The sequence below is a fragment of the Ambystoma mexicanum genome, chromosome 1q (genome assembly GCF_040938575.1).
Source record: "Ambystoma mexicanum isolate Mex_15411 chromosome 1q, UKY_AmexF1_1, whole genome shotgun sequence".
NCBI classification, from domain to species: domain Eukaryota; kingdom Metazoa; phylum Chordata; class Amphibia; order Caudata; family Ambystomatidae; genus Ambystoma; species Ambystoma mexicanum.
Genome location: NC_090922.1, coordinates 927,114,312 through 927,132,456, shown reverse-complemented (window position 1 = coordinate 927,132,456; position 18,145 = coordinate 927,114,312). Strand labels below are relative to the sequence as shown.

Genomic DNA, 18,145 nt, shown 5'->3' with positions numbered 1-18,145 from the left:
CGCTAAACTCCCCATAGTCCACGAGCATCTGGGTTACCAGCGGGCAGCTCCGAGTAGGTTCAGCCAGATACAACAGAAGGTCGTCAGCGTAAAGGGATATTCGATCTTCGTGTCCCTCAGGCCATCTGAATCCCGTCCATGCCCCACACTGACGGAGCCAGAGAGCCAACGGATCAATTAAAAGGGCAAAGAGGAGGGGGGAAAGGGGACACCCCTGTCGTGTACCCTTGCCCAGGGGGAAGGATCGGGAAGTCCACCCGTTCACTCTGACCTCTCCCTGTATGTTCGTATATAGCAGTTTTACCCAGCCCAGAAAGCCCTCTCCAAACCCCATGCGTACCATAATTTCCCAAAAGCTGTCCCACCGTATCAAATGAAATGCCTTTTCAAAATCAATTGCTAAGAGGGCCAGTGGAGTATCAAGGATAGGAGCCCGTTCCATCGCCAGGTGGAGTCAGCGCAGGTTCATTCGGGTAGATTTATGAGGCATGAAGCCACACTGATCTGGGTGTATCAAGGTGTCCGCCACCGGTTGGAGCCGGTTGGCTAAGAGCTTGGCTAAGACTTTGGCTTCGCCATTAATTAACGAGATCGGCCTATAAGAGGCACATATCTCTGGGGGTTTGTCCGGTTTAGGAATGACTACAATGGTAGCCTTTCAAAGGTCCTGTGGGAGGGAACCCTGGTCTCGGGCGTTCAACAGCATCTGGTGCAGGGGAGGTGCTATGTTATTACTTCCTAACTTCTGCCAGATTTCGATCGGGAACCCATTAGGCCCCAGGGTTTTCCCTGATTGCAATTGCGCTAGGGCCTCTACTACTTCGGCTTCCGTGAGCTCGGAGTCAAGTACCTCCTTCTGTTGCTTCGACAGGGTAGGGATTCCTGATACAATTCTGCGTAGAATTGGGCGAAGGCCTCTGCTATGTCAGTGTCTGACTGGCAACTCTCTCCCCTTGGGGTGAGGATCTCTCGGACACATCGCTGTCCTTCGTCTCGCCTCTCCAACCAGGCCAGCAGTTTCCCAGCATTGTCCCCAACCTCATATATCCTTGCTCTGGATTCCCAGTGGGCTTGTTTGGCGTTGTCTAGCATAAGGTTCCGAAGGCGTTCGGTGGCCCGTGTGAGGGAAGTGTGGGTCTGGGGGGTTGGATCAAGGATATGGTATTTCTTCCGGTGGGTCACCTCTTGCCTTTTGATTGTGTTGCCGACCTCCTGCCAGACACCCCTTTTATTAAAGATGCAGGAATAATCACCCTGCACCCCAGCCAGTGACAGGGTGATGATCCCCCCCATCTCTAGTGAAAGTGGTGCCTGGCAGAGGACCATTAAAAGCCAAAGCAACACTCACCTGACCTGAATGCTGTCAGTTAAACCACTTCCCCTTAGCAAAATCGAGACTGGCTCTTACGGGGTGTGGCCTAACCAGCAGCATTCAGGTGAGGGAAGTGTTGCCTAGGGTGACCAGACGTCCCGGTATTTGGTGCTTTGTCCCCTTTTCTCAAGATTATGTTTCCATTGGAAGCTGCAGTGGTTGCGGCGACCCGCTGACAGGCACAAGGGCAGGTCGCACAAGATGCCGGGATTACCCGGTCTGAACAACAGGACTGCAATCATGCAGTAGCCGGACAGCAGGGGGAACCCTGCGGCATCCAGATCACCGGATGTGGGATACCGTGGCTGGGGGAACCCAGCGGATGGCAGCCTTGGATCTGGGGGCACCAAGGCCAGGGATGCAACAACAGGCCATGGTCACACGGCGGGACACAAACGAAGGACCACGCAGACACAGAGTTGCCACTTCCTGGGGCTCTGCTGCACTGCCACTCACGTGCCTCCAGAGCCCCTTTTATGGAGAAGTGTTATGACAAAGTCATGACACACTTTCTTAAAGAGGCAATGCACCCACAGTTAAATGGACAACACACAACAATCCTCCTTTATTAAATCAAAACCCAAAACACACATAAAACAACGACCCCCTAACGGGGTTCACAACTGTGGTGCATTCCAGTCCGCACACCAATCATATCAACTAAAAAATCACTGCAAACGGTGGTGCATTCCAGTCCAAGCACCCACTGGATGGCCAGTGACCGATGTAGAGATCAGAAGATAGCTGGATCAAACTGTCCTCCCTGGGGCATCACACCCCGGTCCCCTGACTTCCGCTGAAGATACTTGTGGCCGCTTGAGCTGCTGCAGGACAGGAAGAACACATTTTCATTGTCCTCATCCTCCACATAGTCATATGGCCTCCTCCTGTGGTCCTCTGCAACGTGGACCGCAGCTGTTCTGGGGGACTTCTTCCCCGTGGCTTCCTTTGACGCGCTTCCTGCTGATGGCCTGGCCATACTGGCCGGTGTTGGGGCTGGTCACACCCGTGCAAAATGATCCTCTTTTCCGCACCTTCCACACATATGTCCTTTGGCCGGGCACGCATGCGAGTGTGCTAGGTCCCATCCACACTGGTGGCATATTGTGGCACCTGACTCTCTCTGTGGCCACTCCCCTCTTCTTGTTGGCCTACCTCCTTGCTATTTGCCCAAGGCCGACACCTCCTCCAACTTCACACATTGCATGGGGGCTTCAAAACTGAGCTGCTGCCTGGAGTGGTCCATAGCCGAGGCAGGCCCTTCTGCCAGCTCCTGGCCGCGGCCCAGCCCTGATTCCCTGAAGATCTGTTTCTGCAACTTTGCAAAGCTATAGCCGTAGATGATCTGAGCCCTGATCTCGTCATCCTTGAAGTTACCCAGAGCGCACAACAACGTGATGCCAAGCAGCTTACCATGAAATGCATCGAGGCTCTTGCCTTCCTCTTGTCTTGCGCACTGCATCCTGAACCGTTCATAATCCTGGTTTATCATGGGCATAAAGTACTCATTCCATGCTGCAATGGCTGTATCATATGACTGGTCCCTAGGCTGCAAGGTCTTGAACAGTCTCTGGACCGCCGGGCCGGCTGAATACAGGAGCGTTGGGCGCTTTGCCCTGTCTTTGATCTCAACTGCCTCAAAATATAGTTCAAGGTTCTCCACCCACGCCGTCCACCGGGGTCCTAGACTGGCAGGTGCTCCCACAACATCGAAGGGATACATGGATGCAAGCTGACCATTTTGTCGCTACGCTCCTTCATTCTCCTCATCCCCCATGATGGTCGCCTGACGTACCGGAGTCTGTGCTGACTGCTGATGGGCACCTGGTGGGCCCCCCCTATTGGGTTATCACAGAGGGCGCAGCAGCACTCCTTGTGGAGCTGCTACCCTCGTGGCGGGGGCACCCTGCTGCCCAGATCCTGTGCCACGGTAGGCATATTTTCCTCTCTTGGGAAAGTGTAGCTGACAGGATGGGAGGGTTATGTACTTTGCCCCCACTTGATAAGTGGAGCGCCTCCCTGGTCTTTCTTCTTCATGTAAGGTGGCTGACATGCAGTGAGGGGTTGATTGGGGTGGATGACATGCAGTGAGGGGTTGATTGGCCCTTTTTTCTCTCTTACCTGATGTACTGGGTGGCTTGGGCATTGTAGCTTCTTTCAGGGACCACAGTATGATCTTGCAGCAAGTTCCGCGCTCAATCGTTTCACCGCTGCAGGCCCAGGTATTCACTGGCCACGTCCCCTCCTCTCGCAGCGCCACATGCATCAGCCTGCCTTTGTTTCTGCTGCAGTCGCTGGGCAGGCCGCCGCACACCCATGCAGCCTCACTTTGTGGGGAGCAGGCGCACAAGGACCCGCTGCTCTTCCCTGCTTCCTCCTCCTTCCACAAACGCAGGGAGTTACCAACCAGCCCCAGCACTCCGCACCTCCACCGCCGTGGGCCCAGGAAACTTCAAGCCACCCCTGCACATAAGTGGCCGACACCACTTCTTCGTCTTCGTGGGCACCAGGCAGCCTGCACTCAAGCAAAGTATGGGGTCCTGTACCGCCCTCCTCGTGGCCAATGTTGCGACCCGCCCACAGGCACCAGGGCAGGTCGCACAATATGCCGGGATCACCCGGTCGGAACAACAGGACTGCGATCACGCAGTAGCGGGCAGCAAGGGGCACCTTGCAGCATCCAGATCACAGGATGCGGGATACTGTGGCTGGGGACACCCAGCGGATGGCAGCCTCAGCTCTGGGGGCACCTAGGCCGGGGCTGCGACATCAGGCCGTGGTCACACGGCGGGAAACAAACAAAGGACCACGCAGACACCGAGTTTGTTTGCTTGTTTGTTTATTTATATAGCGCGCCTAACCTGGAGGTATCTGGGCGCGTTACAAAGTTACATCTGAAACGAGGAACAGGGCTACAGGTGAGACCGATGCAGGCAAATATTTACAATACATTGATTATGATAAAAGCAAAAAGTATATATTACAAGATTACATTACAGGTATTTAAAATTGTAGTGTGGCAAAGTTAAATATCAAGAGAGGCAAGACAGTTGCCACTTGCTGGGGCTCTGCTGCACTGCCACACACGTCCTCCTCTGTCTTCTTCTTCTTGCTGATAGATTTTATCTATCAGCTGTGATTTTTGGATAGTGAGGCTTGAGCCTCATTACTCCATCTTCTCGGGTTGAGTATGTAGTTGTGGGTTAGGATTCTTCTTGGTCTGTGTGGACTTGTCACAGTAGGGCTGGTTTCACAGGGTCTTTGCCGTGATGGGCCGCGGTTAGCGGTCGAAGAGGTTTGTAGTGCTGGCAGATCAGGTTCGGGTTCTGATCCAGTCCGTGGAAGAAGTTCTTACTCAGCTTCGCTAGATGTTCGCCCAACACCTCTAATGTGCCAGAAGAGCCCCTAAGTCATGACACACTTTCTTAAAGGGGCAATGCGCCCACAGTTAAATGGGCCACACACGACAGTGGTCCCGTTTTTTTGTAGTTGGGCTTCATAGCTGGCAGACAGGAATGCCCAATCTTGCACAGAAGAAATGCTGTATTTTACAACTTAAGGTAGTGTTTGTGATAAATTCCTTATTATATGTGTTTATTTGAACAGTAACACTTAAACCCCCTTCTCCTCCAAAGCTACTAAAGTGTAGTGCCTTGACAGCCACTTTCAAGAGTTAGTCCTACTTTGTGTTAATTGTCCTGTCCTGGTTTTTTACTTTTTAAATCTGGTCATCCTAGTGTTGCCTCTAAATTGAGGCGCAGAACCCCTGCCAGAGAGCCCAGGCCAGAGCCTGCATGCCACCTAGGTACTGGAACAGTTATGATCCCCAAACACTCAAAAGTCGTGCAGGACACCCTGGCATTACTCGTGCGCTCTGCCTACGCCCAGCTGAGACGCCCTGCCTCAGACATCTACAGCTGTCAGGGTAGGAAGAGTCCTGTAAGAGTCCATAACTTTAACTTTAAAAATAAGTAGGCCCGAACTAGCCACGCAGGGGCATTCTCATCGATAGTTCATGAGATTTGTGAAACGTAGTTTTCATTAAGTTATTACACTGCCTGTGGTCTTGCCTTTTATCTACGTCTCACTCGTGCCGAAGCGTGTTTTCATCACGTGATCCTAGGGTGAGCTGGCGTGTACTACAGTGGATCATAGCCAAAAGTAGAAAATACGCCATTAAAAGAGAGAAAGGACAATACTGCTAGAGCTATGCTGAACATTGAGTAGTATTGGCGACCATGTTGAAATGGACACGTTTTCTTATTGCATTCCAAACCTGTTAAAAACGCAAATAGAAAACTTTTGATTATTATAAATTTAGGAAATAATACGTTTTATATGTTTTTCCCCCTTAGACAGTTGTTTTAAATGTACATACTTATATGTATCTTTTCAAGTAATATATTTGAAGACGCAAATATAAGTTCTAAAAATGTCTTTCGAATGAAAGAGCCCGCACAGTTGCACTTATCTTCCTAACCCATGAAAGAAATTTGAGGCTGTTGGATCGGCGTCCCGGCGTCATCTGCAGTACGATGCACATATGCTATTAGTCGATCAGTTCCTGTACGTGTTTCTCTGGTCCGTCATCCGTTTCGCTGCCTCTGACAGTGCCCTGTCTGCTTAGTATGTGTGTCCGGCAGCTTCGGATACAGGAAGCTTGGGGCAGGGGGGCGCATTGCAGTGGGGTTTTACACTCTCTGTTAAGATGTTACCTTTATCTATCAAGGACGATGAGTACAAGCCTCCTAAATTCAATCTGCTCCGGAAGGTGTCAGGGTGGTTCAGGTAAGGAGGGTTTGGAGGTGGAGTTTTATGTGATCCTGGCACCCGTGTAGATTAAATGTGCCCCCAGAAAGTTCATAGGCCTTTTCTTTGAGGAAACTGGGGAAGTCAGGGCATGGGTGCGGGATACCCTTAACTATATGTAAGGTGTCAGTCTTGGGAGAGCTCACTGAAATAACCTGGAAGGGGAGATTCTGTATCCTTTTGGAACGCTCAGGTAGTTTCCGAACAAGCCCCTGGGATAATACATGGTGGAAAAACCTTGGGGAGAACGCAAGAGAATAGAGCGCCTATATTTTTGATTCCTATGTTTTTGGTAACCACCAAGAGAAGAAAGGTGGTATGGAATATCTATGGTGGAAATGGGAACCCATATGGGGGTCCACGTGGACCCTTCAGGAGCAATCAAGGGACATGTATTTATTACAGTTGCTTGTTTAGTGCCCAAGTGCAGCCTGGTTGTAAGCCAATACATGTGCCAATAAACAACTTCTAAACTCCATAAATCATTTTTAAAAAAAAGGGTAAATTGAATGCAGGGGACAACCAATACTTACATGTTGCTGGTCCACTGTAAAGAGTAAATTAAGGCAACATTACCGTAAATATTTTACTCCGCGCTTTGGGAGAGATAAAACACAGCCTGCAAATAGGCTTCTCAGTTTGTGTTGTATTATAATTGGTTCTAATGGAAGCCACCTGGTTGTTAGTAGGTGCTAATGAGAGGTTTTTTTATGCATTTGTATTCCATTATTTTTTCACCTGCATGAGCATTCCATGCAAGCGTAAAACCAAATCTTTGCTGTCCTGAGATGCAGGAGGAAAGCTGCCCTTCTGCGCCTCAGCACAGTTGTAAAAATGCAGTGGAGCCTAAAAGGAAAGCGTAAACTGCTTTTACGCTCCACTTCATCATAAAATTACCCCCATAGTGTCTTGTTGTTACTTCCAACTCTGTGGTATGGTAATGTTGCAATGCAGTAAGGGACGGAGTGGGAGAAATCATTGCCGCCAGAATAAGAGGCAGCATCTCTGCAAGGCTGCTGGAATATGCATGGAACAACTGTAATATCTTCATGTATACTTAATTGCACTTGAGTGCCTGTGTTTTTTCTAGCTCTATAAGTTACCCGATGTGACCTGCATTCTAGATGAAGTGAGGGAGTGTCAATTTTTCTTTTTGTCCAGTAGAGTCTTCCCTCTCCCCCACATCTGCTACCAAGAGTGGTTACTGAGACATGGTCCCAGATCTGTGTGCAGTACTTTTTTTCATTGTTAGATGTTCTCACGGCCGCCCATTATGAGTTTACTCGCCACCTCCTTACCCATGTCTTCATTGTTGGGGGACGGCGCAGATGGTTACATTCACAATGTTTTTGTCCTTGTCACAGAGGTTTTTGGACTTTCATGCCTTGGAGTCTGTTGCGATCTCCTCACCTCTATTGGGGGTGTTGTGTTTTGTTATGTTGTTTGTTTTCAATGAGGTTCCAGAACTGATCCAAGTTCTGGAACCTAACAGTTACTGGAGCTGAACAGGGCTGGGTGTGCCTGTTGCTCGCTCTATCCGTCCCATTGCCTTTGTGTCTGTGTCTTCAGCTTCAACACTGGCGACGAAGTTTGTGGGCTCGGCATGCAGAGTAGAGGTGATCCGGACAGGGATCTGCAGTGAGCCTTTCCCTTGCCCTCCACTGTTCAGGCCGCAACGGTGGTGTGGAAGGCAGAAGACGGACGGAGCAGAAGGCACTGTAGTTGCCCGTGTGCCCAGGTCGGAGGGGCACGCCGCATGGTGGAGGTGGGGCAGAGGCCAGGTTTGTCCAAAATTGGCCCTGCGCTCGAGTGCGCTCATGAGCACAACGTAGCAAGCCCAGCACAGCAGCTGCGTGACGTTCACGGCTGAGTCCCTTGTAACAAAGTGGAAGTCTGGGACACCAAGTTAAGTTTATGGAGTTTTATTGACCTGGTCCTGTACGCCATCAGTTAAACACGGGGATGGAAGGTGACACTGAAGACACAACTTCACAAGAGAACCCCCCCCCCCCCCGGGACTTAAATAAGGGCCTGGGTACCTGTCAAATAACATGGGCCACTACATATAACTGCACCCATACCACTGACACGGCCCGATACGCTAACCGGACCAATAGCCACGCTGAACACCAGGTGGGTTTCAAAACTCTAAGTGCCCAGTGTGGAATCAGCAAAATTAGTCCAATTGCTTGAGGATGATTCGATTGGCTTGAGTAAGACACCAGACTAAAGCCATTTTAATTACATTGACACGTTAACTCAGGCGGATACCACCTTGCTTCTGACCTGCTGAGAACGAGGCTTTAGGTCCAGGAAGTAAAGATCACTGCTACGTGACCCAGCTGTGTCGTCACCAGTAGGCACGGAGTCGCTGGCCCAGCAAGATCACCGGAGCTGATACCCCTTCCAGGCGTACTTCAAAACCGGCATACTCTCCTCAGAGCACTGCGGGAGACAGCCAAGATGCTCTCCGCGACGCCTCCGGCCAATCCTGCTACCAAACTCCTTCCTGGTGCACCTCAAGACCGGCACTCGCTCCTCAGAGCACCGCGGGAGACAGCAAAATGCTCTCTGCGACGTGTCCGGCACCAATCCGCCCTCGATGCCATGAATGAGGGACCCGCTCCACCACCAGAACACGGAGGGGGGGGGCAGCTTCTGGGGAGGCCAACTTCCCTGCGCAGCTCTGCTGAACCAAACCTCACTACGCTCTGCTCTACGACGCCACAAGGAACTTTGTAGATGGTCGATCATGGAGACACCAACGGCTGGCCCCATACTCCTCTGCAGCCTGGCGCACTACAGAATCCGCTCACTGTTCCTGGCCAGAGGAGCGCCAGACATCTGTCGGCTCCTCAGTACCGCCACCACCACAACTGGCCTGCTCAACTGAGAATGGCAGCAAGGCCAATGCAGCCCCTCGGACAAAACGAGGCGTTCTTGGCACAGCCTCGCTGGGGGCAACAAACTTGGTATGACGGGCCAACTGGATACAGGCCTTCCTGGGTGTGGGCGACCCATGGGGGCAGTGTTCCTGGAGTGCTCCCCCCCACCCCTCAGCAGCGCCGATGGCAAGGCAATCCACCTACCATCCCATCCTCGTCGCCAGTGTAACAAAGTGGAAGTCTGGGACACCAAGGTAAGTTTATGGTGTTTTATTGTACTGGTCCTGTATGCCATCAGTTAAACACAGGGATGGTAGGGGACACTGAAGACACAACTTCACAAGGGAAACACCGGGCTCACCCCCACACCCATACTTTTCAGCTTTCTCTCTGTTTAATAGTCACCCAGTAGAACCTCCAACACTAACATTCCACCAGCTCATGACATCACACACAGTTACTCTACAAGCCACATTACAACATCCCTCCCCATTGTGATGTGTTGCTAAGCAACGTAGAGCATCGGGGAGTTGCCAGCAGGGCAGAGGCGCAGCGGATCAGTGAGGGATTACGGTGCCTGCAAACTTGGTGCCTGCAGGAGCAAGAGAGCAAGTGGATATTATACAGTTTTAGACACTTCAAAAGACACTGGAAGCACCTGATTGAACCAGCCATAAGCCAGCCATCACACAGCACCTAATTAGGGCAGCCAGTACACACTGCCAGCAGTATATTGAATACACTCAAGGAGGGCTCCAAGGCATTTAACCAAGCAGCAGCCGCTTTATTCCCATAATTGCCTACGCATGGACCATCGTATCTGAGGACACTCTCAAGCATACGTTATACAGGAATGTGCAAGATTTATCACTACCCAAAGTGCAACCCTGTGGCTATGGGGAGATGGCTATAGACCTGCTAGGTGAATTCTAGGGACAAGTGTGCTATAAAGGAAGGGAGTGCATGGCTGACATTCTAGTTGTGAAGAAGGGTGCCTCGCTATTAGGATGGGAGGAGCAAAGGGAATTGGGAGTGAGAATTCAAGCCAGCGCGCAGACTCCTATCACCATAGCTGAAGTAAATGACAGATGGTCCAGGGAATTTCCGGAGGTGTTCATGGAGGGTTTAGGTAAACTAAGAGACTTTGAACTTGTTATCAAACTAGCAGACTTGGGAGAGGCCCCAAGGTTTTTCCCCCTGAAGGAATCGGAAGCAGGTTGATGAACATTGCGCATCGGGGTCATCCTGCTATGGGTGGAACAAAAAGGTTACTGGGACAGTCTTTCTGGTGGCCGGGAATGGATAGTGAGGTGGATAGAAAGGTCTGCCAATGCAGGGAGTGTGCGATGCGTGACAAAAGTAAAGTAGTGAGCGAGATTCCCCTCTCGCTTGAGCAGGTACCGAGTGAGCCTTGGAGAAAAATAGCGGTGGGTCCTATTCAAGGTCTAGGGGATGGCTTTAGTTTGTGGTGGTTATGGTTGATTACCATTCAAAGTGATTGGAGTGGAGGGCCCTGAGGGAAGCCACCACGGGTGAACTTTTAGCATTTTTTGAGTATGTGTTTTACAGAGAGGGTTTTCCGTCCGGACAACAGAGTTCAGTTTTGCTCAGAGAGGATGAAGGCGTTTCTCGTACGCTTTGTGATAAGTCATTTGCGCACAGCCCTGTTCCACCTTGGAGCGAATGGGTTAGTGGAACGGGCCAACAGATTCCTTAAAGGGGGCATACAGCTAGCACTGAGGGCTGGGTTATCGTCGAAGGAAGTTTTAAAGGAGATGGTGTGGAGTTATTGCATCACACCCCACTCCATCACCAAGGTTTCGCCATTTGTATTTTTAAATGGGCGTCAGCCAGCTACCAAGATGTCCCCTGGTTGGCTAGGGTTGTCGGGGTGTGTGGACGTTGACCGACATAAAGTCATGAATGTGATAGAGAAGGCTTGGAATGAGTACGAGCAACATTTTGATGTTGCTGCGAATGTCAAGGTACAGGAGTGGTCAGTTGGGGAATGGGTCTTGATAAAGAACCCCAGATTTGGATCTAAATGCCTGGAGAGTAAGTTCCTGGGTCCTAAAAGAATCACAGCTGTTCGGGTGGTGTGGTGATTGTAGAATGTGGTGAGGTTTGGTCCAAGGGGAGGTTGGTCAAGAGTGGTGCAGGGTTGAGTGATGAGTTGGAAATGGAAAAGGAGGGTGCGGAGAGCGAAGGCCTGAAGTGTGTCTCGAAGAGTGTGGTGGAGAAGGAGGTTGTGGGTAGCAGGGCGCCGGAAACCAATGGCCAGCTAATTGACCAACAAATAGGAAGGATTAAGAAAATGCCTACCAGATTCAAAGACTTTTATTGCGAGTAATGTGTTTAGTGTGTTTTTGGTTTCATTATAAGGCGGGAGATGTGTTATGTTTTGTTATCTTGTTTTTTTCAATGAGGTTCCAGAATTGATCCAAGTTCTGGAACCTAACAGTTAATGGAGCTGAACAGGGCTGGTTACACGCTCCGCCGGTTCCTAAAATAAAGTATCCATCCCATTACCTTTGTGTCCGTGTCCTCAGCTTCAACATGGGGCTTCTTTGCTTCCAGACTTTAGCCATTACCATCCATGCAGCTATTCATGAAGTTATCAGTGCTCCTTTCTGTGACTTCGAGATTATGTGTAGTGCCGGTCTTAACAGCACTACCACTCCGCGAACAAGATGGGTAAGACTTCAGGACTATTCCTGTAAGCCTCTCATAATCTCCTCCCGAAACCTTTTTAATCTTGGGCAGCCCCACCAGATGTGTAACCCATCTCATGCTCCCTTCCACCCCCTCCAGCATTCCTCGGATGATGATCCAAACATTTGGTGTAGTTTGCTGGGGGTGTAGTGCCACTGGAGCATCATCCTAAACCATGCCTCTCGCAGTTGCAGTGACCTAGTCAATTTTGTTATGTTCCTTCACAATTCTTCCCAGTGCCACAGAGGAATAACTTCACCAAACGTAGTGTCCCATGCCGATTGGTACAGCCATACTCTTGGGTCTGGACCTTCTTGTAGCAGTCTATAAATATCCACCACTAAGTGTTTATCCCCGGAGTGTGAAATGATGTCTTAAATTGTGTTAGTGGCCTAATTGTGGCTTGGTAAGTCTCCCTCTGTCTTAACCAGTGTCTCAATTGGGTGTATTCAAATCTGTCCCCTTCTATCGCTCACACCTGTGTGTTGCAATCTGCAAAAGACATTACTTCCCCACCACACCACCACACTGATCTTCACACATCTCTTTTCCTTCCACCTTTTAAATGAACCTTTTGCCATGCCCGGAGTGGAATTGGGGTTATCAAACATAGGGGGGAAGGGAGAGGGTATAGAAGATAAATGCCCCATCTTGATCCTCCTATCACAAGTTGTGTGCAAAACTCTACTATACCTGGCATTCAGAGGTCTCTCATTCCGTATAGCCAGAGCAAACCTGTCGGAGGCATTCCGGCCACTGCTCTGTCCATACAAGCCCATATTTTGTCCATACTTCCTGAGAACCACTCTCGTACCACTCTTAGTTGGGCTGCTTCATAATATTGATATAGATTGGGAAGCCCTTTTCCAGCCCTTTGTCTGGGGGACCTCAGCAAATCCAAAGCTACTCTCGGACATCTATTCTACCAGATGAATCTAGAGATTAGTGTATTCATTGCTTTAAAGTAGGCATTTAGGATCGGAATTGGTAGCGTGTGGAACCTGTAAAGTACCCTCAGGAGGGTCACCATCTTCACTGTGTTTATACCACCCAGCCAGGAGATCCGCATCGGGGACCACTTTGCAAGATCCATCTGTGTTTGTTTGATTAAGTCTGGAAAATTTGATTTATATAGCGCTGCCAACTTATTGTTAATTTGATACCTAAATATGTTAGGATTCCCTCTGCTAAGCGAAATGGGGAACTATTGCGTATCTGTCTGCCCGCTTCTTCCGAGAGTCCCAGCTCTAGCATTTCGGATTTCCCCATATTTATTTTCAGGCCCGACGGCCCTTTCTGTTCTTTAAGGGTAGATGGCTCAGCAGCAACGTTCTCGCTTTGGAAGCAAGATGACACAGAGCGCCAGAGATCCGCGCTTAGAAACCACTGGGTATTAAGCGAGTTATAAATAACCTATCATATATCATACTAAGGCGGGGAGAGACCTCTCTGGGTCTACTAATGTTACTAACATGTCGCCTGTGTAAGCTGGCATTTCATGTGTTTCTCCTCCTAAAGGGATACCCTTTATAGACTGATTCTGTCTTATTGCCACTAACTGGTTCTAAATAAATAGCGTACAGATGTGGAGATAGAGGGCCTCCCTGTCTCGTCCTGCTTTCTATACGTATTGCTTCTGAGATTTGATTGTTCACTACCAAGCGAATCCGAGGATTTCTATAGTTTGCCCTACCATTTGTATGTATCTAGGCCCAAATCCCATTAGTTCCATCATCTAAAACAGGTACGGCCACTCCACCCACTCCACCCTATCAAAAGCTTTCTCAGCGTCCAACGAGACTAGAGTGGGCGGTATCTGTTTTTATTTCAAATTTTTCGAACAGATGGATCAGCCTTCTGGTGTTGTCCCAGGCTTGCCTCCCTTTTATGAAACCCGACTGGTCCTGCCCAATGACCCCCGGGAGAACCTCCTTTACTCTATTTGCTAATATCCCAGTGTAAGATTTTAGCATCTATAGTCAATAGCGCAATAGGCCTACATGACCATGCAGTTGGTGGGGTCCTTATTTGGTTTTCTGAACAGGACTACTTTCGCCTGTGTCATTGTGCTCATCACCCCCCCCCCTCCCTGTCTCTAAATGTGTTGAACAATTTTGCCAGGAAACCTTTTTGTAGAAGGCCTTATAAAACAGCCCAGTAAAAGCCCAGGTGACTTATTACCTGGTAGGGTTTTAATCGCTCTTTCCACCGCTTCCTCTGTATTTTCGCCTTCTAAACGGTCCCTCTTGTCTACTGCAAGCGTGGTCAGTTCTATCCCTTCCATTCCAGGAATGTCCGTATCTTTTGTATATCTGGATTCCCTGTGGAGTAAAGCTCCTTATGGTATGCTGTGTTATCCCACCTGATTCCGTTGTCAATGTGCCGTCTGCTTGTTCTATTCCCTCTACATACCCTTGGCCCTTCTGTTGCTTCAGGAGCCGTGCTAGCATTTTGTTGGACTTATTGGTGGCCACATAGTATTGTTGTTTGAGCCTTAACAAGGCGCTCTCTGCCTTTTAGGTGTTCAATAACCGCAGATGCCTCTGTGCTTCCTTTAATCTGTTGTAGTGCTCCTTATTCTTTCGGCCTGCCAATAGGCTTTGTGCCTGTGTCCGTGCAGCCTCCAGTTCTTCATCTAGTCTGTCTCTTTCTTTCCGCCTTGGGGCTTTTAAGGAAATCGACTCTCCCAGCAGTACCTCCTTAAAGGCGTCCAATACACTTTTCAGCGGGACCACATTTGTGTCATTCAATATAAAGTATTCTACTGTTTTGACCCTCACCAGTTTCCCGTAATACTGGATCTCTCAGGAGATCCCCTGGGAATCTCCATGTCCATAGGGGATTGCAAACCTTTAACCCGCCAAGATGTATCTTCATAGTGCATGATCCGAAAGAGAGATTGGGCCAAGTTGTGTTTTGGTGTCCCCATGCGTAGGCTATTCTAGAGTATGTGCAGTGCACATGAGAGAGGCATGTATACCCTGACTCCTGTCCCTTTTTCGCCCTCCATAGGTCTTTTAACGCCAAGCCTTCCATCCTTCTCGCAGCACCATCGAAGGGTGTGTGCTCTGTCCACTCCTATCGATCTCCGGATCCCAAGTAATATTGAAGCCTCCGGTAATAATTTCCCCTACGGCAAACTGCTCGAGTTTCCCCAAGACCTGTTTCAGGAAGGAATCTTGCCCTGTATTAGGGGCGTATACAGTGCCAATGGTAAAAGTTTTTTTTCTTTTCTATCTGCGCTCGCACAAATATGTACCTCCCATTCCGGTCTGTTACGTATATTTGCCCCAATGTATTCTTTAGCCCACTAACTCCTGCTGTCTTATTACGGGCATTTGCCTGGTACAATTTGTGTAAAGCGATGTATCTGTATCTTATGTCTGTCCTCTTTCCGAATGTGTCTCCTGTAGTAGGAATTTATTTACATTACATCTCTTTATCTCCGTTAGCACCTTCTTTTGTTTTACCAGAGTGTCCAGGCCCCGTACGTTCTGTGAGAATCTGCAACAGCCTTGCCATTAAACCTTTATCCTACTCCTCCTTTGATCCGTGTGTCCTTCCCATTTCGTTAGTGTGCCCCCAGGAATGTGGTTCCTCTTACCCTCCCCTCTCCGTGTCTGACTCGGTATCCGAAGATTCTTCGCAACACGTGGACACTGACCCATGTTTCTCCCGGACCCCTAGGTTAATCTAACCTTTTTGATTCCAAGTGATACCTCATCTCCTTCCAGCGAGGCCGCAATGTTCAAGGATCATGCCTACTGAACTTGAGGAAGCCCTTTTGTGCACCCCTCATTTCCTTCTCATGCATCCCACCCTGACTGGCCTTTAGCCTGCGTGGCACCCTGGTTTTGTAGGTCCCTCTTCTTCATTTCCTAAGTCTAGGGCCTTTCAGTTTCTCTCCTCTTTTCCTGTGTTCCATAGACCATTCCCAGGGCTTAGGCCCTAGCCCCCCTGTATCGCTAGCTCTTTCCCCTGAAGCTGCATCCTCTGGTTCTAACCCAAGGACGGCCATTCCCTTGTTGCATTTAGTCGCTCTCTACTGTCTCCCTTCCCAGTGGAAGAGCAAGCCAAAGGGGAATGTCCATTTATAGGGGAATTATTTTTTTTTCTGCAGTTTCCTTGTCATGACCCCCTCGCTCTACTTTTCTGCAAGGTAGTTGTAGTCAAGTCTTGAAAAAGGCTTACTTCCGAGCCATTTATTATTATCGACTCTTGTTCTCTTGCAGCCTTTAATATTTTCTCCATCTCTTTGTAAGATGCTAGGGCCGCCAGGACATCCCTAGGCCTGTTTCCTTCTCCACTCCTCTTCTGGCCTACTCTATGTACACGGTCAATCCGGTTCTCCTCCGGGGTGCTTTCCATCAACAGGGTGGCAAAGCATTGTTGAATGGTAGATTGCCACTCCATCTCTGGGATCACCTCTGCCAAGCCTTTAATCCTTAAATTCGAACATCTTGAACGATTTTCCAAATCCTCTGCCTGTATTTCTAGATTTTGTGTGGCAGAGGCGATGTGCTCTAATAACTCCAGTTCTGGTGTACCTTCTTTTCCATTTCGGACATTGCATGCTCTTCGGCATCCTCCCTACTCCCCAGTGAGTTAGTATCGGCTCTGATTTCTTTTAGCGAGCACTTCAAATCTTCTTTCAGACTTCTGCTGGAAGGAGGCTGTGATTCTCTCCTCCATGCCGGCAAGCACTTTTGTAGGTCTTCTTTGTTCAGGGCCATTGCCCCGTCTCCTGTTTGTCTTCTTTGACCCAATCTGCCTGCCAAGAGTCTTCTTGCCCCGTCTCCACAGGTGCCTTTTGCCAGTACCTTTCCAGATGGCTTTTCTTTGGAGGCTGCGGCCCAGGGCGTCTGTTTCCCCTTTGGACCTGGCATCTGCAAGTGGGTGCATGTCCCAGTATCTGTGTATCTCGTCTAATGCACCCAGTGCTTCCCCACTGTTCATTCTAGGTGCTTCACCACCTCTCTTTCTCCAGTCAGCCGCTCACTGCTAACTCTTTTCTGTGTACCCTCTGTTTCTTCTGCAGCTGCCCCCGGAATACAGTCTCTTCCAGACCCTGCTTCCCCAGCCTTAGTTTTTCTCTTGGAGGTCTATCAGGGTTTTTGTTTACCTCCTGTTCCGGTCCTTTTCCTTCCCCCTTTGTTGTGTCGTATTGCCACAGTTAAACCAAGCAGTGCCTTCCCTCTTGGATCCCCTCCTATTGGCGTTGCTGTCCTTGGGTTCTTAACTGGTTCAACCCTTCAACTGTCCACTGTTATGCTGTTCTCCTGTTCTCCTGTTAGTTTTATGTCTTCTTCGTACCCTGTAGGATTCAATGTGTGGGGGAAGTGAGCTATGACTTTCCTACTGTTGTCCAGCGTCTGTCTTTCTTATCTTTCCTCTGCTTGTGACCTCATTGCTGCGCTCTCCGGCGGTGGGACCAGTTGTCCCGCGTATTATCTACGCGGCTCACCCAATCCCCCTATCCCCCTTTTCGGCTCCAAACGCCTCAGCAGGATCTTCTGGCTCAGCCCAGTTGTCGGTGTGCTGTCAGCTCCTCCGGCACCTGCCCGCTCCTGCCAGCGGTCCGCCGACAAGGGAAGCCCAGGTGCTGATTGGGGGGTCTTCCTCCACTTTAATTTTCCACTTGGGCTCCACCACTGCCTGAGCTCCTCCTCTCCTGCTCTCCACCACATCGCAGACCCAGGATAGCTTTTCCTCCCTGCACGTTAGTCGCAGGGCAGCCAGCTACATGTCTGTCTCTCTGTAGGGGTATGCTATCCTCGCCAACTTTTACGAATCCTCCTCCGATGAGCACCGCCTCCCTGCCGCAGCACCACTTTATGCTTCTCCCAGTCAGACGTGGGTTCGCTATTCACCACGGACCCCCGTTTCAAACCTCTGCCTGATTCAATCCGCTGTGGACTCGCTAGCGTCTTCTGCTCGCCGTTTTCCTTGTCTCCATGAATCTTTTAATGGTCTCCAGAAAACCTTTCCTGCTTTATTGTCCTCCTTTCTGAGGCCCGACTGGGAGCTCACCGGAGTGCACCTTCACTCCTCGGCGGCCATCTTGGAATCTCCTCTCCTCTATTTTGATGCACCTGTATAAGAGTCAGGGTAAACGGGCCATACATTGAAGAACTGGTCTTGCAGAGGAGCAGGACGTAGGGCCAGAATTAAAGTAGGATAAGAAAAATGCTGAGGCAGTAGACCAAGCACTTGCAAGGATTTATAGTGGGGGCAGTTGGAGTGCTGCAACGGTTAGCCTCTCCCGAATTTTTATGCTTTTAATTGTGCTCCAGCTGTCTGAATGGGTTTGATAATACAGTTGCTCTCCTCATTATACCAGACATGGTGGCATGCACAAATAGCTCCC

General features: G+C 49.7%; 1 protein-coding gene across 1 annotated transcript in view; it reads left to right on the top strand.

The window, feature by feature from the left end:
• Positions 1-5,940: 5,940 nt before the first annotated feature.
• The window catches only part of SLC30A7 (solute carrier family 30 member 7), a 529,473-nt gene continuing 517,268 nt past the window's right edge, over positions 5,941-18,145 (top strand). Inside the window, exon 1 of the mRNA XM_069641566.1 lies at positions 5,941-6,160. Within this exon, the coding sequence (XP_069497667.1) occupies positions 6,081-6,160 (80 nt within the window). The 5' untranslated portion in view covers positions 5,941-6,080. The remainder of the gene's footprint in view (positions 6,161-18,145) is intronic.